The sequence below is a fragment of the Cervus elaphus genome, chromosome 15, assembly GCF_910594005.1.
Source record: "Cervus elaphus chromosome 15, mCerEla1.1, whole genome shotgun sequence".
Lineage (NCBI taxonomy): Eukaryota > Metazoa > Chordata > Mammalia > Artiodactyla > Cervidae > Cervus > Cervus elaphus.
In genome coordinates, this window is record NC_057829.1 from 61,217,828 (window position 1) to 61,244,385 (window position 26,558).

The 26,558-nt window shown below is 39.7% G+C and overlaps 1 protein-coding gene across 1 annotated transcript in view; it reads right to left on the reverse strand.

Annotated features, from left to right (window-relative positions):
* Nucleotides 1-25,848, reverse strand: part of TM9SF3 (transmembrane 9 superfamily member 3) — a 57,697-nt gene extending 31,849 nt beyond the window's left edge. The window contains exons 1-4 of the mRNA XM_043927008.1: nucleotides 25,563-25,848; nucleotides 16,569-16,764; nucleotides 3,449-3,571; nucleotides 471-631 (exon numbers count right to left, since the gene is read on the reverse strand). Coding sequence (XP_043782943.1) covers nucleotides 471-631; nucleotides 3,449-3,571; nucleotides 16,569-16,764; nucleotides 25,563-25,658 — 576 coding nt within the window. The 5' untranslated portion in view covers nucleotides 25,659-25,848. The remainder of the gene's footprint in view (nucleotides 1-470; nucleotides 632-3,448; nucleotides 3,572-16,568; nucleotides 16,765-25,562) is intronic.
* Between the last annotated feature and the right edge of the window lie 710 nt (nucleotides 25,849-26,558).

A 26,558-nucleotide genomic window follows, 5' to 3' on the forward strand; every position in this document is an offset into this window, starting at 1 on the left:
AAAGGGTTCTTACTCTGCAAGAGCATCTTATTCCATCTGATAAAGCAAAATACGGTAAACTTTACTCATCCAGAAATTTTCAATAGCATCATCTCTTAATCTGCAACAGTAAAAAGCAAAGACAAGGAGCACTGCTAAAAAGTAACCAGAAGAATACATGGCTGGGTTAGCTAACTGCTCAGTTATAATGGTAAACTTTGCTGAAGCAACTGGTAGGTAGGTCCTGCCATTGCATAACAGGTGTCTATTACTACAGACCTAAAGTAAATCTCCTTGTTTTCAGGAGGCTTACTTACAGACACTGGGGAAATACAGTCTAATAAGATTTTTACTATATAAATTAAATGCTGAGCAGTATTTCTGTTGCATCCCATTTCAAGCTACATTTTCATTTACTGAAGTTGTAAAACTTAATTTTTGATGTTAAGTTACAAACACTTCTTCCTGTATACAATTATTTTAATACTTACTGAATATGACATCTGGATTTTAGTATTGGGAACCAGTTTCACCTTTCCTTCACTAGTAAGATTAACATCAACAATTCGATTTCCATTAAAGCCTATTTCAAGTTTTTTATAGGTCCAAAGATAATAATCTTCTCCATTTTCATCTGCTTCACCAACTATACCTACAAAAGAAATAACACTTCACGCAGGTATGTAACATCACTTAATATTTAAAACACATTAGAAACGAAAAGCTCAGTAAAAAGCATTTTTATAAAAAACAGCAACATTACTATTATTCCTTACAGTTAGAACAAGGAAAAGCTGCAGGCTGGACTTCTCTTTGTTAACTACTTGGCAAATACAAACCATTTTCACTTCATGGTAAAAAAGTGATGAACAGCTAAGCATAATCTATCATTAATTTGATCCTCAAAGTTCATACTTTGATCCTCAAAGTACACCTTCACTGTAATAATTATGATCATATACTTTATGTTCCCTGATATCTCAAAATTTCAAGGAAGCACTATATTACCATTCGGCAAGATTCTCACTTTAGTGGACAAACTAAAATTAAAACCAAGGTTTCCAGAGTTCTAGTCTCGTATTTTCTCTAATAACCTATGATCAATCCATTCCTAATAGTTGTACATATGTATATACATATTAGTCACTCAGTCATGTCCAGCTCTTTGTGACCCCATGGGCTGGAGCCCACGAGGCTCCTCTGTGCATGGAATTCTCCAGGCAAGAATACTGGAGTAGGCTGCCATTTTCTTTCCAGGGGATCTTCCTGATCCAAGGATCAAACCCGGGTCTCCTGCACTTCAGGCTGATTCTTTACCATGTGAACCACCAAGGAAGCCTAACTTAAAATGCCTCCTCTTTATACCTCAAGTCTTAGAATTATCCCTAGGATTTTGTCAACAAAATGACAGAAGTGTTGAAGATAAATGGTAATGAGGCAATAGTTAAAATGATCATTTTGATCACAAAGGGACACTGAAGGAGAAGACCCAAACAAGGAATCAGGTAGTAGCTGAGGACCATCTCTGGTGCCCTCACATTGTCAGTTAGTTATTCAATGTTCCCTATACCCAAGCCTATAAATTCATTAGAAAATCTCAGGTTCTAAAAGTTACTCCTTGGGTCTTCCCTCTATGGTCAGTGCAACTCATGAAAGCATTAGGGGGAAAAAAAAAAGATCATTTTTTTATTAAGAATTATTTGCTTATTAACCAAAACTGCTCTAACTGGTACAAGTTCAAGGAATACAGATGCATTTTGTTTGAGGTTGTAGAGGGATAATAAAATCTACCTAATAATTAATTTCATGGAAGTTTATTTACCCATCTTCTCTGAAAACTCTGAGGGTGGAGACACAATTACACTATATAGGAAAGTATTCTCTGAGGGACTTTTAAAAGCTCTAAAACCTTTATCCCAAGAAAAGACAGGTAAAGATTTGTTTCTGACAAGGTTTTCCACGGTTCAGACATTCTAGGACATTCAAAAGTATCTACCCAAATATGGCAGAAACCCAGAGCTAAAAAAGATTTATGCTAAGACAGGAAACAGGAAAACACAGCTGCCATGTTGCTATGGAGGCGGAAGAAATGACTGGAAAAGCCAAAGGTTCCAGGCAGGAAACCCATAAGCAATGCAAAAGAGAAGGAGAGGGACTTGCTCTCTCACCAAAAAGAGGAAACCCAGATTAAAGGGTTCTCCTAAACTACAGGCTCAGAAATCTTCAGCGAATATTCAGCAGATCTTCCTGCTACCCTCAGAGCTGATCACAGAAATGTCTGTTACACTAATTACAGTCACTTACATGAAATGCTTCCTATTTATACCTAATTAACATGTGACACAGTAATGACGCTGCATGCAATTATATCCTGAGAGTAACTTTCTTATAAATTCCATCTTAGTCATAGTGTTAGTCGCTCAGTCATGTCCAACTCTTTGCGACCCCATGGACTGTGGTCTGCCAGGCTCCTTCCTCTCTCCATGGGATTCTCCAGGCGACACTGGAGTGAATCGCCATTCCCTTCTCCAGAGGATCTTCCCAACCCAAGGATCAAATCCAGGTCTCCTGCGTTGCAGGCAGATTCTTTACCGTCTGAGCTACAGGGAAGATCCTTAATTCCATCTTAGTACCATATTAAACTCTGAGTTGTTATGTTCAGTCTTGCAATTTGCTTCTCATGAATACATCAGTCTGCTAATAATTTTAAGAATTAGAATATTAACTATATGTACTAACTATATATAAGAACAAATGTCCAAAGATCAAAAAACAAACAACAACAAACGCCACTAAGAGAAAAATGTGATCAAACATGCTGGCTATGACAGATGGCTGTGCTTTTGCATATTAAGTAATTTAATCAAGTCCAGCACAAACAATGGTTGGATTTTGCATAAACTGATACTACTATTCCATTGCTCCTCTCTATCAACAGAGATAAACACGGACATACAATATAAAAAAATAAAACATAAAAAAGTTTAAAAAATTTTTAAACATAATAGACTTTTGGAAAATAACACAGAACTAGCAAAACAAGTCATTCAGGAGACTCTTGTACCTAAAAATCATACCACCACAGTTCTGCATGAGATAAAGCCAGAATATAATTTTAAAATCCTATTCAGTCCCTTTGATTGTATTTGATAAATCAAAATAAGATATGAGAAAAATTGGGGCAAGAGGAATATTTTAGACTGTTCAAAGCACCTTTTAATCTCTTGAATCTGAATATTTTTACTGTATAAAAGTTATATTTTCAGGAATTTTCATATAAAGTTTGACACAATGTCAAAAATCTTTCAAGTAACAGCAGACCATATAAAATTGGTGTTAAAATAATTCTGTGGAAAAGAGTGAAAACACATTTATTGATTCAGTGTATAATCACCTGAATAGTCATTACAGAAATCTTGCTAATTATGCAAATATCCCCCAAACTTTAAATGTAACATACAGTACTTACCCCATATTGGTAAGTCATCTATGTACATCTGGTACCAGTAGTGATTTTTGATAGCATACACAAATGCATCTCTCTTTTCTTTATCTAAGTCAATTTCACAGTAAGTGCCTGGCATCACATCATCTACGTAAAATAAAAACTGCAAATCAGCACTCTCGCTTGCAGAAGAGTTACAGGAAAATCAGCACACACAAAAACAACATTTATTGAAGTTGAAATTTCTACTCATAACAGTTGAACCTGGGTGACATATATATGGGAATTCTTATTTCCTCTTTTGTGTATGTTTAAGATTATCACAATAAAAGAATTTTAATCATCCTCATTTTTCAAAGATATCTTATTAGTGAAGAATGCATCTCTTATAGAAAGAAAATTATTTAGAACATTTACAGAAAAACTTTCAAATGAATAAGCTGATTTTAAAACAGAAATGAAAAGCTTAAAACACATAGGAAAGCTTCATTTTATACAAAAACTCAAGAATATAATTCTAAGTAAAGCCAATAATGTCTAGCTATAAGATCTCTGTGATAAGTATTCATTTGAACATTCTTAGAAGTGCAAGTCACTGGAGGCTTCAGATTCTATGAAAAATGCCAGTGACTTTTCATAATTCGAAAAACTAAAAGGTAAACCTCTATCCAGTAGGTGTCACTGTATATAAATTACTGGAAAGTTCCTTCGAGATGAGTCATCTCCATTCTTGACTGCTTTTAAAAATACTGTTATCTGAAAATACTGTTCAGATGCTAACTTATAAACCTTTCAAAAATGTGCTTAGGATGATTAGTTTCTACACAAAACAAAACAAAATCTGAAAAACACTCTACATGACCAACCAAAGGATTGAACTGTTTTTTTTTTATGTTACTTAAGCAATGAGGGGAAAAAAGAGAGAAATCAACCTTAACAACAACAAAAAAGAAAGCATAAATTTTTGTTTTTAAGTTCTCCTGTACTAGAATACTGGTTATTTAGAAAATGAAAAACAACTTCCTCCAAGAAACAATGTTAAATTTCTCAAATTTCTCAATGCTGATTAAAACAACTTAAACATAAATTGCAGCCAAACCATAGTTAACAGCCATCTATAAGGTTATTTAGACCAGAAGTAACAATCTGAGGTATAACTCCAGATACCACCACCATGTCTCCCCAGTCCTCAACAGAGAGAACAGCTTCCCCTCATTACTGCTCAGCCCAGAGTGGATACCCCAAAACTATAAAACCAAAGATAGCAAGAAACACTGAAGTCCCATGAAAGAGGGACAGGGTAATACTCTCACTCTCAAAGTGGGAGAAGAAAATTGCTTTGTATCCAACAACAGGCAAGTGTGGCCTTGAAGAACAAAATGAAGCAGGGTGAAGGCTAACTCATTTCTGCCAAGAGAATGCATTGGTCACAGCAAATACCCTTTTTCAACAACACAAGAGACAACTTTACATATGGACATCAACAAATGGTCAATACCAAAGTCAAATTGATTACATTCTTTGTAGCCAAAGATAAAGAAGCTGTATACAGTTAGCAAAAACAAGACCTGGAGCTGACTGTGGCTTAGATCATCTGCTTCTCATAGCAAAATTCAAGCTTAAAGAAAGCAGGGAAAACCACTAAGCCAGCCAGGTACGACTTAAATTAAATTCTCTGTGAATATGCAATAAAGGTAACAGATTTAAGGGATTAAAACTTGTAAACAGTGTGCCTGAAGAACTATGGAAGAAGGTCCATAATATTGTACAGGAAGCAATGAACAAAACCATCCCAAAGAAAAAGAAAAGCAAGAAGGCAAAGTGGTTATCTGAGGAGGCCTTAGAAATAGCTAAAAAACAGAAGAGAAGTGAAAAGCAAGGAAGAGAGAAAGGTATATCCAACTAAATGCAGATTTCCAAAGAACTGCACAGAAACACAAGAAGGCCTTCTTCAATGAAGTGTATAAAACTAGGAGAAAACAAGAGAAGGGGAAAGACTAGAGATCTCTTCAGAAAACTGGAGATATCAAGGGAACATTTTGTCCAAAGAAGGGCACAATAAATGTCAGAAACGGTAGAGACCGAGTAGACACTGAAGAGATCAAGAAAAGATGGAAATAATGCACAGAAGAACTGTACAAAAAGGATCCAAATGAACTGAATTACTACAATTGTGTGGTCAGTCATCCAGAGCGAAAATTCTGGAGAGCAAAGTCAAGTGGGCCTTAGGAATAAAGCTTAGATAATAATAATAAACAATTAATTAATATTAATAATAATTAGTTAATAAAGCGACAAATTCCAGTAGAACTATTCAAAACCCTAAAGGATGATGCCATCAAGGTGTTGCAGTCAATATATCAGCAAATCTGGAAGACCCAGCAGTGGCCATGGGACTGGAAAAGGTCATTCCTCACCCCAATTCCCAAGAAGGGTAGCACTAAAGAATGTGCTAGCCATCAGACAATCACACTCATCTCCCACGCCAGTAAAGGAAGTTGCTCCGTTGTGTCCAGCTCTCTGGGACCCCATGGACTCTGGCCCGCCAGGCTCCTCCGTCCATGGGATTCTCTAGGCAAGAACACTGGTGTAGGTTGCCATTCCCTTCTCCAGGGGATCTTCCCAACCTAGGGACTGAACTCGGGTCTTCCACATCACGGGCAGATTCTTTACTGTCTGAGCCACCAGGGAAGCCCCTTATGCTAGTAAGGTCATGCTTAAAATCTTGTATGCTAGGCTAAAGCGTTATGCAAACCAAGAACTTCCAGATGTCCAAGCTGGGTTTAGAAAAGGAAGAGGAACCAGAGATCAAACTGCCAACATTCGCTGGATTATAGAGAAAGCTAGGTAATTCCAAAAAAGCATCTACTTCTGTTTCATTGACTACGCCAAAGCCTTTGACTGTGTGGATCATAATAAACTGTGGAAAGCTCTTAAAGAGATGGGAATAGTAGATCTTTTTACCTGTTTCCTGAGAAACCTGTATGTGGGTCAAGAAGCAACAGTTAGACCCCAGTATGGAACAACTGACTGGTTCAGGACTGAGAAAGCAGTAGACAGGGCTGTCTGCTATCTCCCTGTTTGTTTAATCTATATGCTGAGCACATCAGGAATGCCAGGCTGGATGAGTTACAGGCTGGAATCAAGACAGGTGGGAGAAGAACCCTCAACAACTTCAGATACGCAGATGATACCACTCTAACGGCAGAAAGCAAAGAGGAACTAAAGAGGCTCTTGATGAGGGTGAAGAAGGAGAGTGAAAGAACTGGCTTAAAACTGAATATTGAAAAAACTAAGATCATGGCATCCGGCCCCATTCAGTTCAGTTCAGTTCAGTCGCTCAGTCGTGTCCGACTCTTTGAGACCCCATGAATCACAGCACGCCAGGCCTCCCTGTCTGTCCCAACTCCCGGAGTTTACTCAAGTCCATCGAGTCCTTGATGCCATCCAGCCATCTCATCCTCTGTCGTCCCCTTCTCCTCCTGCCCCCAATCCTTCCCAGCATCAGGGTCTTTTCCAATGAGTCAACTCTTCGCATGAGGTGGCCAAAGTATTGGAGTTTCAGCTTCAGCATCAGACCTTCCAATGAACACCCAGGACTAATCTCCTTTAGGATGGACTGGTTGGATCTCCTTGCAGTTCAAGGGATTCTCAAGAGTCTTCTCCAACACCACAGTTCAAAAGCATTAATTATTTCATGGCAAATAGAAGGGGAAAAGGTAGAAGTAGTGACAGATTTCCTCTTCTTAGGCTCTAAAATCACTGCAGATGGTGACAGCAGCCATGAAATCAGAAGATATTTGCTTCTTGGCAGGAAAGCTATGACAAACCTAGACGGTGTGTTGAAAAGCTAAGACATTACTCTGCCAGCAAAGATCTGTATAGTCAAGGCTATGGTCTTCCTAGGGGTCACAATGTACGGTTGTGAGAGCTGGACCATAAAGAAGGTGGAGCACCGAAGAATTGATGCCTTTGAACTGTGGTGCTGGAGAAGACTCCTGAGAGTCCCTTCGACAGCAAGGAGATAAAACCAGTCAATCTTAAGGGAAATCAACCCTGAATACTCGTTGGAAGGACTGATGCTGAAACTGAAACTCCATTATTTTGGTCACCTGATGCGAACAGCTGAGTCACTGGAAAAGACCCTGATGCTGGGAAAGATTGAGGGTAGAAGGAGAAGAGGGCATCAGAGGATGAGATGGCTGGATGGCATCACTGAAGCAGTAGACATGAACTTGGGCAAACTTTGGGAGATGGTGGGGGACAGAGAGGCCTGGCATGCTCCAGTTCATGGGATCGAAAGGAGTCAGACATGACGGGGCGAGTGAACAAAGCAACAATTCAACAACAGTGGCTCCTATACATGCTTTCCTTCTCCGCAGGCCCTTTCAAGGCAGCAAGAAATTGAGGGTTTTCATAATGGCAAAAACTGAGACTGAGCACAGGAGAAGGAAGAGAGAATTAAGAAAGAGATTACTACAAAAGGAGCTAAGAGAACTGCCAGCAAGAGGGCTCCAAATGGGATTTCCACAGATTGTGTTAATGCACCAAGGGCAGCAGGCAACTGGAGCTACAGAGGGGAGAGCCAGAACCACAGGAAGGTCCAGGTTGAGCAGCAACGAATGGCCCCAGTGGCCGTGGGAGAACTCACAGCTACCTCTGCAAGGCCATCAAACTCCGCGTGTTAAATCAGACATTCACTGATAACTGTCATTAACAATGCAGTAATTTCCCCAATGAAGTTATGAGGTATACAATATGACATTTACCCATATGAAGCTTTGAAAAGATTCCTCACAGTCTGAACTTTAGCTTAACCCTCTCTTTCTCAACTATCTACCATCCTCTCTCCCTATACTCCAGCGAAAGTCAACCACCTGCAGTCCCCACATCCCTTGTGCTCCCAGGGCCTCTGGATTTTTCTGTTTGTAGAGTAAACCCCACCTCACGTGTCTATCCTAGAATCCTTCCCATTTCTCAACCCTGTCCCCCGCAGAGTGATCTGATTCCCCAACCCTTTCACTGCTCAAACCACTCAGCCTGCCCCTTCACTGAAGCCCCACGGCTTTCTTTCCATACCTCCTACAGGACCTAGGCCTGCACCACCTAGAATCTCACACCAGTACCTCAGATTCTCAAAAAGACCATGAGGTCTTGAGAGCAAGTCTATAACTGATCAGTCTATAACTGATCAGAACCTTTTTCAGCCCCAGCTCTGCCTGTTTCAGTATCCTGCACAGAGCAAGCACTGAACAAATAAACAAAACATTTTAACAAATTTTAAGAGCATGATTTTCCATTTATTTGACAAAGGAAATTACTAAGTATGCACACATACATGCATCTGCCTGTGAATGTGGGGAGGGGGGTATGGATGTGTGTGGGTGTAAGGAGAAAACACCAATATAAACAAATGAAATTTCTCAGCTGAGTATCTCAGAAGAAGCGATAAAGCAGTCTTGAAGACTATCTTTCAGTGATATAAAATCTAGAAAATAAATACTGAGGTAAAAGAGAAAACATCATTATGGCAGGCTATAATAAGGACCTAGGTTTGTCATATTTGAATGAATTCCTCTTCCAAGCATGTAAGCAAATACAAACATCACCAATAACTGAAGAGCTTGGTCGCTCAACTGAAACAAGCACTTCCCTCTGGAGAAAGCCACTTTGAAGACAAGGAACGTAATGTCTAAACTGAATATACCAAATCACTACTCAGCACTCTACATGACTGGAACACAATCTGAAACATCCATCACCACAAATCACGACTTTAAAATTACAATAGGATATACCCTCACCTGCTCCAATATTCTTGCCTGGGAAATCCCATGGACAGAGAGCCTGGTGGACTATAGTCCATGGGTTCGCAGGGGAGTTGCACACAACTTAGCAACTAAACAACAATAACATACTCTTCTCACATGAAATACACACCTATGAATCCTGAAGAGGATGCAATTAAGATCTTACCAATGCAATTTTTTTTTTTTTATGGGGGAAAAAGAAAACCAAAGTTATAAAGTGGCAAATGTCAACACTGATCTTCCAAACAGAAAGCAAGGGTATTTCTGGAAACTACATGCCAGTAAATCTGTCATCAATTCTCAACAACACTCCAGACTAATAACTGAATAAACAGTGAAAGCACTGAAAAAAGAATGTGATAATTATTCATGAGTTCTCTAAGAACATATCACGCCTTCCTTTGTTTACTTTCTCTTTTGATTGCATTACTGAATTGGAAAATCAAAAATATTCTCTCAAATTCAGCAGCACTCAGCAGTTTCTCATGAAGTCACTATAGACAAATGATAGAAAAATGGGCAGAAACTTGGATTTTAGTCTGGGCATCATTACGTGAAGTGAAGTGAAGTCGCTCAGTCGTTTCCGACTCTTTGCGACCCCGTGGACTGTAGCCCACCAGGCTCCTCCGTCCATGGGATTCTCCAGGCAAGAATACTGGAGTGGGTTGCCATTTCCTTCTCCAGGGAATCTTCCCAACCCAGGGATCGAACCCAGGTCTCCCACATTGCAGGCAGATGCTTTAACCTCTGAGCCACCAGGGAAGCCCCTTTGTGAATAAAAGCAATTCACTTAACCTCTGTGACCCTCAGGTTTCTCAACTGTAAAAGAGATAACATCTACGCTATCTCTGTCCCAGAGCTGTTTTAAGGACAAGTGCCCATATAGTCACAGATAGTGACTATAAGTACCTCTCTGAAAATCAAATGAAAGTGATATCTCCCTTATCCCCCGAAATGCATATTCACTCAAAGTTAAAAGTACAATTCCAGAGGGTCTACAGACCCCTGAAGCCATAGCTTCTTACTCAACTTTGTATACCCAGAGCCTATCATAGGGCTCTGGAATACAATAAGCACTGAAAAACTGCTGAATGAACCTTTTAAAAAAGGACTGAAAAACTGGCATTTTCACTGTTAATTAATAACCATGTACATAAACAATACTAACTGACCCAACTGACTGGCAGGATAATCTGTATAATTTTTTCCTAGATGGCTATCTGGCAACATGTAAAAACAAAAGCCATGTATACCTTTTGATTCAGTAATTCTACTTCTAAGAATTTAACCTAATGAAAGATTCAAAGATGAAATAAAGTACTTATGTGCTAGTATAGACAAATATCATTATTTCTAACAGAAAAAAAGGGGAGGGGGAAGGAAGGAAAGAAAATAATGAGTAAACTGGCACTGGGAAATGGGGGGAAATTATAATATCCACTTACAGAAAACTAAATAAAAACATTTTAAACAGTAATTAACAATCTGAAGACAAGCTTATAAGATGTTAAGAAAAAAAGATTAAAAACTAATTAATACATAACATTAAATGAGCAAGTGCTCAGAACAGTATCTGGCACACAATAAACATTACGTAAATGCTCATTAAATACATTTTAAAAATCATATTAATAACATGAACCCAATATTCAAAATCTTAAATAATGCAAGTGATTGTAAAGATGCTCAGAAAAAAAGAAGAAACTATTACTAGTATTTATATCCAGGTGATTTTTATACTCTTTACACTTCTCTGTAGTTTCTAAATTTTGTACATTGATCCTATATCACTGTTAAAATCAAAAAAATATATATATACACACACATTGTTTTGAAAACAAAAAAGACAGATGTCAATCTGAAGAAAACGTTAGCAATGGTTTGAATAAGAACTTACAGAAAGACCGTGCTTATCAAATTTTCAGTTAGTGTAAAGTTTAAAAAATTGCTAATACCATGAATTCAAAATATCTAGTCAAGATTCAATATAAGATTCAAATTGCCTGGTTGAGCTAAAACACTTCAGTTGAAGCCAATAGGACAAAATATTGCATCGAGTTCCCACTTCCAATTAAACAAGGCAGATTAACCACAAGTGTCTTTTACCTTCGAAACTCTATTAAAATGTCAATAAAGGAATAAAAAGAATGTTGGTGCACAAGGACAGAAAGGAAAACAGTGAGAAAAGATTTCAATAAACGTTGAGGAAATGGAAAACAAATGGAAGATGGCAATGACTAATAAGGCAGAGGAAACTAACAGAAGGCACACAGGAGACACACTCAGAGGACTTGGAGGCACCACAGACATTGAAAGGTGGAGGACAGACAGACACAGGGCTGAACACACTGTATGAAACTACGTTTATGGAGGACTTGGATGCCCAGGTCCCCTCCTCCACCCATCACAGAACCAGATGAATACCCTCAACTTGCCCCTGCAGTTGACCAGAAGCACTTGCCCTAGAGAACTTCAGCAGAGAGGCTCCAGCCTCAGAAGAGCAGGAACAGGAGAATCCAGGGACTGGAGATGGGGTGGGGTTATCAAAAACAAAAATCTTCATTCAGGCTGAAAGGACCTGCAGCCTCCCAAGTCCTTTCCCCACCCTTTGGCAATCAGGCCTCACCAACCTGAACAGATATCTGGAGGAAAATACTGCAGAGTGGTTAAAACTCAAATTGGTTAAAGCTCAAACTCTAACCCTGGACTGCTCAGTTCACATTCTCACTCCCCCCACTTTTCACCTGTGAATCCTTAAACAAGTTTACTTCATCTCTGGGCCCCAACTTCCTCATCTGAAAAATAGGTATAATACACCTCTATAAGTTTATTTCAAGGATGAAAATAGACAAGATTGAGAATCACTGAGTAGAAATACACAAGAGTCTTAAACAGCCCCTGGTATATCTCCATATCTGCAGTACTCACCATTTCACTCTAGAGAAGTAGAAGAAATACCAGTAAGATAAGTTAACCCCTCTGTTAACTTGGAATATTCAAGGAAGAGAAAGTTCAAGGGAAGATCAATAAAATAAACAGGAGGAAGGAATCCATCAACTTTTCAACAATTAATATTTATATTTATATGATATTTATATTAATTGTTCATTATACTGCAAGAATTCTTGTAAGAGAGGGAATGGAGTGTTTGGTTACCTCCCCTGCTTAAGAATTACTATTCTAGTTCAGCACTGCTAGTTATTAGAGAAATGCAAATCAAAACTATAATGAGATATCAGCTCACACCAGTCAGAATGGCTATCACCAAAGAAATCCACAAACAACAAATGCTGGAGAGGATGTGGAGAGAAGGGAACTCTCCTGCACTATTGGTGGGAACGTAAGTTAGTAGAGCCACTATGGAGAGTAGTATGAAGGTTCCTTAAAAAACTAAAAACAGAGCTACCACATGACCCTGCAATCCCACTCCTGGGCATATAACCATAGAAAAACATGATCCAAAAGGATACACGCACCCCGATGTTCACTGCAGCACTGTTTACAATAGCCAAGACATGGAAGCAACCTAAATGTCCACTGACCAGGGAATGGAAAAAGAAGATGTGGGACATAGCTACAATAGAATATCACACAGCCTTTAGAAAGAATGGAATGATGCCATTTGCAGCAACCTGGACGGACCTAGAGAGTCCATCTTACATCTTACTGAGTGATGTAAGCCAGACAAAGAAATATCAAATGACATCCCTCATATGTGGAATCTAAAAAGAAACGACACAAATGAACTTACCTACTAAACAGAAAGAGACTCACAGACTTAGAAACCAAACCTATGGTTGCCAGGGGAAGCGCTAGTTAAGGACTTTGGGAAGGTCATGTACACACCGCTGTATTTAAATGGATGACTCATGAAGACCCACTGTACAGCACACGGAACGCGAGCTCGATGTTCTGTGCCAGCCTGCATGGGGGGGTGTTTGGGAGAGAGGAGATACATGTATATGTATGGCTGAGTCCCTTTGCTGTTCATCTGAAACTACCACAACACTGTTAATTGTTTATACCCTAATACAAAATAAAAACCTTAAACAAACAAACAAAAATAACTATTCCAGATCTAAAGATCATTAATGAACCAGGTATAAAGAAAAGTAGGCACAAACTAGATGCCAGACAATTTATTAGAGCTCACTATAACTTAATAGCTAAGGATGCAGCAGTGAATAAGAATTCAATTGTCCTTGCCCCTGGGGAAGTAACTAAACCACCCAGCAGGCTAGTGCAGCAGCTTGAGGATAAGTCAAATCCTATACTATAGTCAATAAACTCAATTATTGTTTTATAATTGAATTTTATAATTTAGTCAATTAACATTTCATAATTGCTAATACAAAATCAAGTCTGAAGTACAGACACACACTATGTGCTATTAGTATTCATAACAATGACCTTTTCCTGAATGTAAACTTTCAGGAACTTTGATAAATGATGTATATGCATTATCTCATTTAAATCTGATGATTCTATCAAGTGAATATTATTTCCCTCATTTCACAGATGAGGAAAGTAAGATTAAAGAGGCTGAATAATTTGTCCAGAACCATATAGATAGGCAGAGGCAGAGCTGAGATGCATCAAGTCTCTCTGACTCTAAAGCACATGTTCTTTCTACTCCATAAAAACAAGACTCTAAGAGAGAGGTACCCTTGAAAATTACAGGGTAATGATTTCAAGTCTCACTCAAAGATACCCACCTTGAGTATGCCCTTTTCTTTCTAACTTTCTCTAAATGTTCTCGATGCAGCATTTTGCTAAGTGGTAGCATAAAAACTATTAAGCAAGGAAAAAACAAAGTTGTCCATAAAACCTTGAGAGAGGGGTGTCCTACATCAGACTCAAAACTACCACCCTCTCCTCTAAGAATGCTGAGTCATGTCTGACTCTTGGCAACCCCATGTACTGCAGCCCTCCAGGCTCCTCCGTCCATGGGATTCTCCAGGCAAGAAGACGGGAGAGAGTTGCCATTTCCTGCTCCAGGGCATCTTCATGACCCAGGGATCAAACCTGAGTCTCTTCTGTCTCCTACACTAGCAGGCGGGTTCTTTACCATTGCACCACCATCTATTTAGTGACCTTCATTTTACGAAACACCACCAATCCATTTAGCCTGACAGAATCTGCTAGGTTAAAAAAAAACTTATGTTTGTGTGAATGCACACCTAAGTGTGTATCTGTATCTGTATATAGATAGTTTTCCCTAGTGTCACAGTATTTCCAAAATTGTATTATCTTACTTGAATATGCCTTCAGAAGAACCTTTAAAAATCAAATACTTAAGGGATGAAAGATTAACAATATAAATACTTCTACAGTTCACACAGGGACAGAACGCTCAAGTTTCCACAAGCATTAGCATGCTGCGGTATGCCTTAGGTAAATCGTTTCATCTCTGGGCCTCCCTGAGAGGAAATCAGATGACACAATCCGTAAGGTCCATCCCACCTTTAAAATTCTACGATACAAGAACAACCAAGAAACCCCACAAAACACTTTTCAAAGCATGATCAACTTTATCTCTGAACAGGGAGAGCAAGGATCTACAACTGAAAGAGAAATCTTATTAGCATTTTCTATTGCATCTGGACCACGTAACATGGCAGTTCCTTTAGCAGCATATCCATGCCGGAGTGCAGGGTTGACAGAACTCCAAGGAACTGCCAACTCTTAGGGAGTAACATCAGCCAGTTCTGACTCTTTTCATCTAAAAGTGTTTAGTCTGAAAGGAAAATAAATTCCACTTCTACAACCCATGAAAACCATCCCTCTCTATCTAAATAATCTTTCCATCTCAGCTTCAAGAAACTAATAAAATAAGAATCGTTAAGGCAGCTGAATGAGTAACTCTTCTTTAGTTAGTAAATGTGAAGATTTCAAAAAGGTATGAAATCTGTTCATAGTAGCAACGAAGGACTCAGGGTTTTTGCCTATTTTTTCCTCTGGTTCCTTTTTAATAAATTAGACATAAGTATCAAATATGGAAGAGGAGAGAGTATGTGAATAAATGTAGTACTGAGGCTCTCAAAGACTGCATATTCTAAGTTTCCTCCTTATTTCTGATTAAATAAATTACCTCATTAAATTAAAGCAAGCCTCAGGGCATGTTATAATAATTCATAAAGTTACAGGCCATGCCACTGTGGTTTAAACTTAATTTTATAATTAAACCCCAAGGAATAATACAGAAAAAAAAATGTAAATGCATATACCTATTTTCAACAATAGGGAAAAACATCCTAAGAACAACAGAATTTAACAAATCAAAATTAAACATTACATTCAAAATATTATCTTTAAAATATCTCATTTTACACTCTCTTCCCAAAAGGCTAAAAATATCAGAGGGCCATTACTACTCATTTCATACATGTAGACAATAAAGTTAAAATTGGAGTAAACAACTTTACTAAAATCAATAGAGTAAAAGAAACAGGATTAAAATTCAAAGCTTCTGATTACAAGATCCATGCTCTATTCAGACATCAAGACACCTAATCAAAGATCCTGCAAAAATTCAATTACTCAGGTGTCTGCCCACCAGGTAAAAATGTCCATGCAGGAAACACCTGCTGGGACAAACTTCACAGAGAAAAATAAAACGTATAAACACACTCTTGGGCAATGATAAAACAAATAATAAATAGCTACAGGGGATTTTCACCCCCACCCCCAATTTTAACAAGTCTTTGACTTAAAATTTTAAACCGCACTAAACAGGTGTTGAGAGGATGAAGCAATACTACACTGACACACACTGAGCCAACAGCACAAACGTGAACTGGAGACTTTACACGTAATTCTTAAGTATCCATACAGCCCATTACATCTCTGCACCTCTGGAAATGACTCCATTAGGAATCAATGAAGGCTTTCCCCAAACACATTATGTCCAATCACTAAAAGATTTATTAGAAAACACCTTTCAGAAATAAATATGGTAAGGAAATGTAATTTTATTAACAAGATTCATGAATATTTTATAAATATTCAAAACAAATCTTTGTTACTATTATACTTTTCTAAATATAATACACATAACTTAAAGATAAAAACATCTTTTAGAGTCTGGAGCAGTGGATCTCAAACAAGGGTGATTACCGATGTTTAAAAATGTTTCGACTGTCCCAACTGGGACGTGCCACTGGCATCTAGAGGGTAGAGGCCAGGAGCTCTGCTCAGCGTCCCACCATGTACAAGACAGCCCACCCCCACACCCTGGCAAAGAATCATCTGGACCCAACATCAATAACGCCAATGTTGAGAAATCCTCGTCTACAGTCTAACTTTTATCACAAGGACTATTACGGTTTACGTACCTTTGAATTTAATATCCAGACCACTAAATTCCAATTCAACTCCTTGAAGTGCTTCTCCCAGAGTTTCATGGTAATGACTGATACTTTTTTTTGACCCCACACAGAATGGAAGTGAAAAGTACTTATATGTCTCTTGGCGATTATGGTAGGGCCCAACAGTATTCATCCATAAGACAACTTCCTCTTTATCCTGATACTGAAACAAACCAAAAAAGCAAGTAAGAATATGTTTTCTTAAAAAACCTAATTCAAGTTAAGGGCATATTTTGCTATTTATTCTAAACAAAAATGTACTATCTCAGTTTTGGAAGCTTTAAAATAAAATGCTGGAAGCTTGTTTCAAAATGATGATCAGTTTCTACACATTAAAAATGAAATTTGGTGAATTTTAAAATGATGTATTCTGATTATGGTCTCAGGCAGATTCATGTTTTCCAGACTTTGTTTCATAGAAGATACAGTTTAAATAAACTCCAATAACCTGTAAGAATATGTTTATACTTAATATTTACACTATCACATAATGATAAACCTAGAACCGACATGATTCACTATGCTAACGTGGACAAAGGAGGAGGAAACAAAATCAGTAGTTTATCCAGAACCTAATCACTGGAAACTCCAAAAATCTAATGTTGTCAGCAAGCACAAATAAACTCTCACCTCCCGCCCCCCCCACAATCATTGGTCAAAAGGAGGAAATGACCAAAGAGGAAGAGAAAGCCATACTATGCAACCTCCACAACTCATCCAAGTCATCATTCTATCTTTCCCTTTATCAGCCTGAAACACAGCTACTGCATGCAAATTTCTTTGAATAAACAATTATGGCTTTACCCATCAGTGAATACTTTACGTAGCTAAACTTGTGCTGTGGTCCAATGACTTTGGGTGACTTCACCTTTCCAGGGTCCAACTGGGGAACTGCCAAAGATTTCTAAGATCTCCTCAAGTTTAAAATTCCAATGATTCTATGAAGAGTGGTTACCTGAGTGATTTTAAAACTAATAATCCTAATTAGCAATATAAATGAAAGACAACATAAGACGCAGCTTGTCAACTAACAGTGCAGAACTTATATCACCAAACAACTATTTACTGAGTACCTACTATGTGCCAATAATTGTGTTCACAACTGAGACAGCTTTGAACAAGACACATTTCCTGCCCTACTAGAGCTTAGAGCCTAAACAAAAAGATGGACACTGAATGAGCAATTATAATCAGGCAGTGTGCTATGGAGCATATAAAAGAGAAACCTATCCAACCAGCCCAAATACCAAACATTACTCCCAGTCCTCCATCTAATGGCTTCCCTCATAGCTCAGTTGGTAAAGAATCCTCCTGCAATGCAGGAGACCCCAGTTCGATTACTGGGTCAGGAAGATCCGCTGGAGAAGGGATAGGCTATCCACTCCAATATTCTTGGGCTTCCCTTGTGGCTCAGCTGGTAAAGAATCCACCCGCAATGTGGGAGACCTGGGTTTAATCCCTGGGTTGGGAAGATCCCCTGGAGAAGGGAAAGGCTACCCACTCCAGTATTCTGGCCTGAAGAATTCCACGGACTATACATAAACAGTCCATGGGGTCACAAAGAGTCAGACACAACTGAGGGACTTCCACTTCACTTTTCCTCCATCTAAAATGAATAAACATTTTCCACCAAAATCCAACATCTCCAAAACAAACTCATCCCACCCAAACACAACCCCTCAAAACTTTTTCTAATGGTATTATCCTCTCAGACACGGAGACTCAATCTCCAAGTTCCCCTGCATCCAAAAACCGCTGACTTGTCTATTCTTATATAAGGCATCTGCCTCTTTTGATTCATACCACCATCAAACTAGGACTTAGATCTAATCACCTTCAAACATGATGTCTCACTGTCCTAAGACATCATTCAGGTACCTCATCAAGGAAATAAAAAACTACCTGACTTTTTGAATACATGACACGTGTACTAAGAATAGTACTAGGTGTTAATGCTATAAAGGTAAATCTTGTCCTATAAGTAGTTCACAGTCCAAAGTGGATCCAGAAAAGTCAATGATTAACAGTGAAGAAGTAAGTGTTACAATTAAGGTAAAAAGAGTTATTGTAGCAACAGTAAAAGAATGATTATTTTTGCTTTGGCACAGAAGGATTGGGATGAATAACAATATGGAAAATCACAAGCTGTTTCAAGTGAATCCAGAAAAACTGTAGATAATCTTTAAGTACAAAGAACCCAATCAAAGGTCTTAATGTACCCACAGATCCCCATTCATAACTACTCTTGTTACTTTAGGGGCTTGAAAAAATACATATGACATCACCCTTCTGTCCAATGTTTAAGGTCGCACTGCACTAATCAATCAAGGTATTCCTTTCTGCACAGATACAGATACAGCATAACAAGTCTCAGAACAGTTCTCTAAACCAATCACTATCCACTGAACAGAGCTGGTATTATAATAGAATTGAAACCTGTTCACAGAGTAGAAAGCTTTTTGCATAGTATCATGTACACAAAAAAATATTTAATAAATATGATGACAAAACACTGAAGAAAGGCTGAAATGAAAGGTCGTTAGCAACTTAGAAGAAGTTTCAAGTATGTGCACTGAATGCAATAGTATCCTTTGAAAGAAGGAGAGGTAATCACATGTATCCATTCAGGATTATAACCCTGAAAGAGAGGAACTATTCTTGTCATTAATTCTGCTGAGAGTCTGCAGGAATTTTGTAAACGTAACAACTTGTGAAAATAAACAGAACACCTTCTCTATAAATCCTAATGCTCACATTCCTTTAAAAATAGACAAAAACATTAACACTTGTTAAAATAGAGCATTCATTTATTTCACACAGATTGAAACATAAGACTAAAATAATTTAAGGGTCATAGTGTGTGTTAACTACACATTCTGACGTCACTCATTTTAAACACTCATGAAACCTTAATGCGGTAGTAGAGTTCTGATGACATGATGCAAATTGTACTATAACAAAATGTGTACAATTCTGTAGCCTAGGATTCCTTCTGGGAAGAGGACTAAAGCAGGGATTGGGGGAAAAATAATATATATATGTTATATAGACATAAACACGCATACACATACACACACCGATTAGGGCGAATATTAAGGTTAAAAATGTTTCTTTTACATTGCTTCTTATACAGACCACAAATTTCAAGAATTTAAAATGTTTACTTTTCATTATAGTTTTTGATTATCCCTGAGAATAAGTATTTCCAAAGGGCAGAGTTCTTTTTCGAGAGAGAAAAATGTGTCTTAAAAGATCTTGAAATAAGAAAATACCAAAAGGAAGAAAGGTTTTAAGGAGAAAAACCTTTCCTTCCGCTAAGCTGCTAGAAAAGTCCCTGGGCTCCCCAACTTGGTGGGAAGACAGGACTGGTAAGACTCTCCCCTCCACCTGTGGAGGTCACAAGTGTGAATCGCTTAGTCATGTCCAACTCTTTGCGACCCCATGGACTGTAGCCCGCCAGGCTCCCCTGTCCATTAAATTCTCCAGGCAAGAATACTGGAGTGGGTTGCCATTCCCTTCTGCAGGGGATCTTCCCAATCCATGATCAAATCCAGGTCTCCAGCATTGCAGGCAGATTCTTTACCATCTGAGACACCAGTGGTGCAGCCAAAAGGCTAGTCTAACCTGCTTTCAAAACATCCCATGTCTTAGCAAGCTCTTTATAAATACTTTTCTCGGAAAAACTGAGTTGCCAAAGAGCAAGATGGAATTTAATAACTTACCTGCAGGATATAATCAGAAGAGGGGGAGAGAAAAAGTAAAGCAAGCCTAGCAGTGGATCAGAGGATCCCTGAACACGGGGGTGGTTCCTTCCATGAGGCTTCTTGTTAAGGACATACCATGTTCTGGGTGCAGTTCTAAGGTCTTTATATATACAAATATTTAATGTCTCAAAGCTTTATAAGACAGCTCCTATGAGTTTCCCCATTTTACAGATTCGAAAAAACTAGAAAGAGATGTTACACAATTTGTCCAAGATCATTCTAATTTGCATCGCGTTTATAAATTTAGGACTACACTTTTGCTAATCCCTAATCAGCTTCAGTTAACTGAAGAGCAAAAACTAAATAAAGGAATCTGGGGAAAGTACAGCTGTACAAAGCACCTAAGGAAGTGCTAAACAATGAACAACTTTTCCATTTGAGCCTTTAATCTGCCCAACAGTAAAAAAAAAAAAAAAAAAAAAAACAACCTTCCTAAGAAGCTCCTTGTGCTTTAATCTCAAAAGCAATGACCTTTGTTCTCAAGACGTCACCAATGTTGGGTCTCTCATTTAAATACGGTTTATGTGCTGGGACAGTGCAGGTACAGAAGTTTCCCTCCTTGACAGACATGGTGAATTACCTTTTCTCAGGAGGAACACTTCAGGAGATAATGTTACTGATGATCTCATGTAAAATCCGAATAAAGAAATCAGAATTTATGTAGACAGGCAAAGAACTGAAGACTCAGACTAAGTTCCCAAATGCCAATACTTTTATAAGATGAGGGAAAAGATATATGCTTACTTTAAAATACATATCTGAGAAAGCAAAATCCAGTTCTGAAATGTTTTAAAAATCACAGTTTCAATGCCTTTTAATTATTTAAAACACATACATCAGAATGCAAATACAAACAAATTATTAGTGTATTTTTGGATACCTCTTGAGATAACTGCTCTCTCTCAAAATAACCCTATCCCTAAATAAACTTTTAGTCTTCCATAGAGTACAGCTGAAAATAGGACAATGAATTCTGGCACTTCCTAAAACTAGATCTATATTAAAACACTCACAAATTCACTTGTAGTAAACAGTTTATCCTCTTTATAAATCTTCACATATGTTTTAAGAGTTCCATACTCCCAACAGAGATAAAGACTAAAGGCTTCCATTTGTCTAAGCAAACATCTTTTTTCTAACCCAGTGGTGTAATAGTGCTTATGGCAGATTTTGAGAATAGGCTATCCTAAGCACAGAGCGGGTCCTTCCAACATTACCTATACGAGGTACAATGGGCCACAAAGAAATGGAATTGTAAGCTAGGAAGGGCCCCTAAGACACAACATCCCCAAGACCATGCATTTTAAATGAACAATGGTCTGCATTAAGCAACAGGGTTATCAAACTTCCAACCTTTCATATTCTTACCCCTGGCAGCTCCCCAATTACTCAAGTCACTCAACAAGCACTGATTAAATACCACTTGTGCTAAGCACAGAGCCTGGTATATGACAGACCCAGAAAAAAATTTTTTGATTTTGTGACCTTGAGGCAACAGAGCTCAAAATAAGTCAAGGCTTCAGTGTAAATGATAAAATGCTTTTAAGATTTCTGTGCCATTGACTGTTGGTTTTTTTATGCTGATATTTTTACATAGTATTACTATGGAAATTATATGTACAAGACAGGTGGAAAAAACAAGGACTAGAAATCATGTAGCTCAGACTCTTCCTGTGGCCCTGGGCTAGCCACTGGGCCTCTTCAGGTCATTAGGAAAATGAGTCTTGAATTCAATGGTCCTAAGTCTTTCCAGCTCTAAAATTCTCAATTTGCAATCTTTCTAATGAGTCCTCAGGAAGCTTAGGAGACATGATAATCTAACTCTAGTTGTTTCCGAGTGCTTCAACTTTCAGAAATCCAAATAAGCATGAGCCATAACCTATACACCTTTCACTCTTAAATGTTCTTTTTATGACTCTTCAATCATTTATTAAGAACCTGTCTTTCATGAAAGTATTCTTTAATTTTTATTTAAGAGTATGTTTCGTAATTTAAAAACTGAAAGGAACTCATTTTATATATTCTGCATGTGTATATATTCCAGAAGACAGCAGCATGTTTCCTTCCCATTATTCTCCTGAGAATATTAAGAGCATTGGACAAATAAGCACATAAAAAAATACCGTATGACTCAAATGGTCAGCTGAATCCTAATCCAGTAGGTAAAGTAAGAGAAATCAAGGGCTTTGAGGAACTGCATTAAGTAGTTGGTTGCTCTGTCTTAGGATCAGTTACATAATTTGTGGGGCCCAGCACAAAATAAACAAGCAAGACTCCTTTCTAAACAAGTACTAAGAATTTCAAATGGTGACAGCACAGCCTTCAGCTAAGCAGTCTCTATGTCTTGCACACACTAAGTGGCTGCAGGGGTCACATGCCCACTTCCGTCCCTCTTTAACACTAAACCAAACACAACCTCAGTAACAATTCCCTATGAAACCAGGCTTACCCAAACATTTCTTTTAAGCACTTAGAAGTATTTTCAATACCGAAAATAACTCAATTTGAAACCAACTGTTTTACTGTCCTATTTTTTAAGGATAAAAGGCTGTAGAGCATATCCTATGAGAGTGTAGGCGACTATTAATTCAGTTTGCCTGAGTTCAAATCCTACCTCTACCTGTACTAGCTGTGCAGCCTCAGGCAAGTAACTTCTTCGCCATCCCATTCTCTCATCTATGCAGAGGACATAATCCCATTCATTTCACAAGATTATCAATACATGTTTAAAATACAAGTTAATACATATTAAGTACTTAGGACAGTGCCTACCACATATTGCTACAAAAGCTTAGCTATTATTTCTATCTAGAAACTGTCTTCACAGAAAGTTAATCTTAAGGGCAAACTCTAACTTTTAGACGGTTCTTTGGTTAACAATCCAATTTCATAAGTATTTATTAAACACTTACTCAGTAACCTTCCCTTGACAATTTTTCTCTCCCTTCAGTATCATTCTGTCTTCATTAGCTACTTTTGCCTTCTTGGTGGAAAAAAAAAAGTCACTTGACCATACCCTTTTCAGTATTATTATCGGTTTGAGGTGAATGTCTAGTTTTCAAAAATATTTTCAATAAACTTTTAAGAAATAAAATATCTTGGCTAATAACCAAAAAATATATAATGACACTTAAATTTTTTACATATATCTTCATGCTATTTTCCCCATAATTTTTAAATACCTAAAATTTTAAAATAGGTATTAACAAGTGAGAGCAGTTCAATGTAAACATGACTGAAATAAAAGAGTCAACATTTTTTTGTCCAACAATTTTCTCATACATGACGTATTCTCTCAAAAACCTTTTATCAAGTATTTTACATTCAATTTCTGGTTTTAAAATATTAAACGTTCCTGCCATAAAATTTCAGTTAAATTGGCACTTACATTTAAAATTTGTATATTAATCTTTTTATTCACCTCCAATTTGTAGCATTTTAATTAATGTTTTTTTTCCCTATTACAGCGGTTTATATAAAACACAATATAAAAAGGGGTTTCCCTGATAGCTCAGTTGGTAAAGAAGCTCCCTGCAATGCAGGAGACCCCAGTTCCATTCCTGGGCTGGGAAGATCCAATGGAGAAGGATAGGCCACCCACTCCAGTATCTCGGGCTTCCTTTATGGCTCAGCTGGTAAAGAATCCGCCTGCAATGCGGGAGACCTGGGTTCGATCCTTGGGTTGGGAAGATCCCCTGCAGAAGGGAAAAGCTACCCACTCCAGTATTCTGTTCTGGAGAATTCCATGGACCGTATAATTTCCACGGGGTCGCAGAAAGTCGGACACGACTGAGCGACTTTCACTTTCATTATATAAAAGTAAAATACTACTCTTAAGCTTATATGCCTGTACGGTGGAACTAAAGAGACAATTTCGAGTTTTATATGGTAACTTTTCCAAAGTGCTCAAAAAAAACTGTTAAAATATTAGTACTCGTTGGCCAAAAGAATGCCCATTGGAAATGAACACTTCTTACTCTTTGAGACAAGTTTTAAACTATTTAACCTGCGAATAAAACTATCTTAAGGTGAAAAGTCACAAATACAGTACAAAAACGTCCCCGGCTCCGGACTTAAAAAATATACAGATAAGAAGTTGCTGTGTCTGAAGTTGCTGTACCTTAAAGTTTAGAATTCGTGTTAACTAAATGAAGAGCACAGCTAACCTACAGACTTCTCTGGTCGCTTTATTTCCTCACTTGTCAGAAATGACAGAAGACTTTCAGATTTAGTACTACACAATCTCTCATGCAAAGTCATATCATTAATGAGTTAAGGTCTAAAAACACAAACTACTCACACTCACCCTCTAATTTACATGACTTTACTGCCCTGCTCACACCTACCATTACGAAAGCCAGTGAATTACATTCCTAAGTGAAAGTCACAAGAGTCGTTAATATCCAAGCTTTAACGTTGAAAATGCCAATTAAACGAACAGTCGACGATTTTAGGCTAAATGCAAAGCCGACTGTTCCCAGCAAGACAAGAGGGCAACTTAAGACCCTGCACAATCAGAAGCTGCCCTAGAGACCACTGGGACGCGAGCCTCATCTCGGGGCCAGAAGAGGTAAGGAGAAAGTTACAAGGCCTCCAAGGCGGATGCCGGTGGCTGAGCGCCTGTACACGTGTAAAGTGCTCTTCACCTCAAGTTTATCAAGGTTGTCCCCACGCCAGGGTTAGATTCCGGTTTGGGCAGGAGGGGGAAATCAAGGCCGGTGAGCACCATTAAGTGGTGGATATTTCCTGATTAGGGTATGACGAGTAATACGTGGTGCATCCATCTTCCGCCGTGTCGTAGCCCCCCAGCAGCACGGGCGCAGCTCCCTTCCCTGGGGGACACCAGCCCCGAGACTGGCTGCCTGCGGCCCCCACTGCCGCGGCCAAGTGAGCCCCGACCCTCAGACTCCACTTCTTTCCCGGCTCCCGGGGCCCCGGGACTCAGAGGTTCGGCGCCATTTAGGTCCGGGTTGGGGAAAGGAGGCCCAGGCACTCGAGAGTGGAGTCCGGTCCCGGTAGCACACGGAAATGCCTCCTCCCCGCTCCCGGGGTTCCTGCTCCGCCAGGCCCAACCGGAAGGCGGCCGCGGGGCTCGGCCGGGGAGCCGAGCCGTCCAGGCCGCGCCGGGCCTGCCGAGGCGGCGGGCCGCGGAGAGCGGGCGGAGGCGGCCGCGCCGGCAGGGAGCGCTTCTTCTCACCGTGTGCTCGTGCTCGTCCGCCCGGGCCCGGGGCAGCAGCAGCAGCAACAGCGCGGCGGCCGCCGCCACGCCGGGAGCGCCCGGCAGCGGCCTCATCCTCCGCGCTCCCACCGGCCCGGCGCCGGCCCACCGACTCCTCCTCCGCCGCCGCCTCCGCCGCGGCCGATTCGCATCCACGGGGCGCGGACAGACGCACGGGGCCCGGGCCCAGCCGCTTGCTCCTCCGCGCCGCCGCCGTCACCGCCCGCTCCGGAGCCTCCCCCGCCCCCCGCGCCTCCCTGCCTCTTCCTCTGACTCAGCCACGTCATCCGGCCACCCCGGCACACGCCGGAAGTGCCTCGCGACGCGGGGCCGCAACCGCCGCCGGCCGCCCCGCCCGGGAGGCGCGAGTCCGTGGCCGCTGAGGGCCGCCCGAGGGTCCGGCCGGTCCGCCCGCCGGCTCCCAAGGTTGGCGGCACGCATACTGGCCCCAGCCTCGCGCCCCTCGCGGCTGCCTGGCCCTCAGCGTAGGGCCGAAGCCGCCTCTGTTCTAGTTGTGCGACCTGGGTCAAAACGCCCAACTGTTCCTGGCCTCATTTTCCTCGGCTGTAAAGTAGGGTAATAGTCTGACCTGCCCCCTCTCGCTTGCGGGAATCAGATCGAAGAACCCACACAGGCGCTCGGCTCCCGCCGAGAATGAATCACCAGCTCCATAATCGTCATTAAGGGAGATTGCTAAACTGGTGCCGGGTTGGACGAGTGTGATAAAATCCCTGAATATTTTTGAACATCTATTCAATCTTTTTAAAATTCTTGTTAGTTTATTTGTTGAATCGCCCGTCCACAGATAGAAACACCTCTTAGAATCTAAGCTTCTCTCCTAAGCAGAGATCCTGTTCACTGACATGTACTAGAACGGTGTCAGGCCCATTGTGGAAACTAGAAAGTTATTTGTCAAATATATACCTGAATATACAACTGCACAGTCCTCTAAGCCAAACATCTGGACCCTGGAGT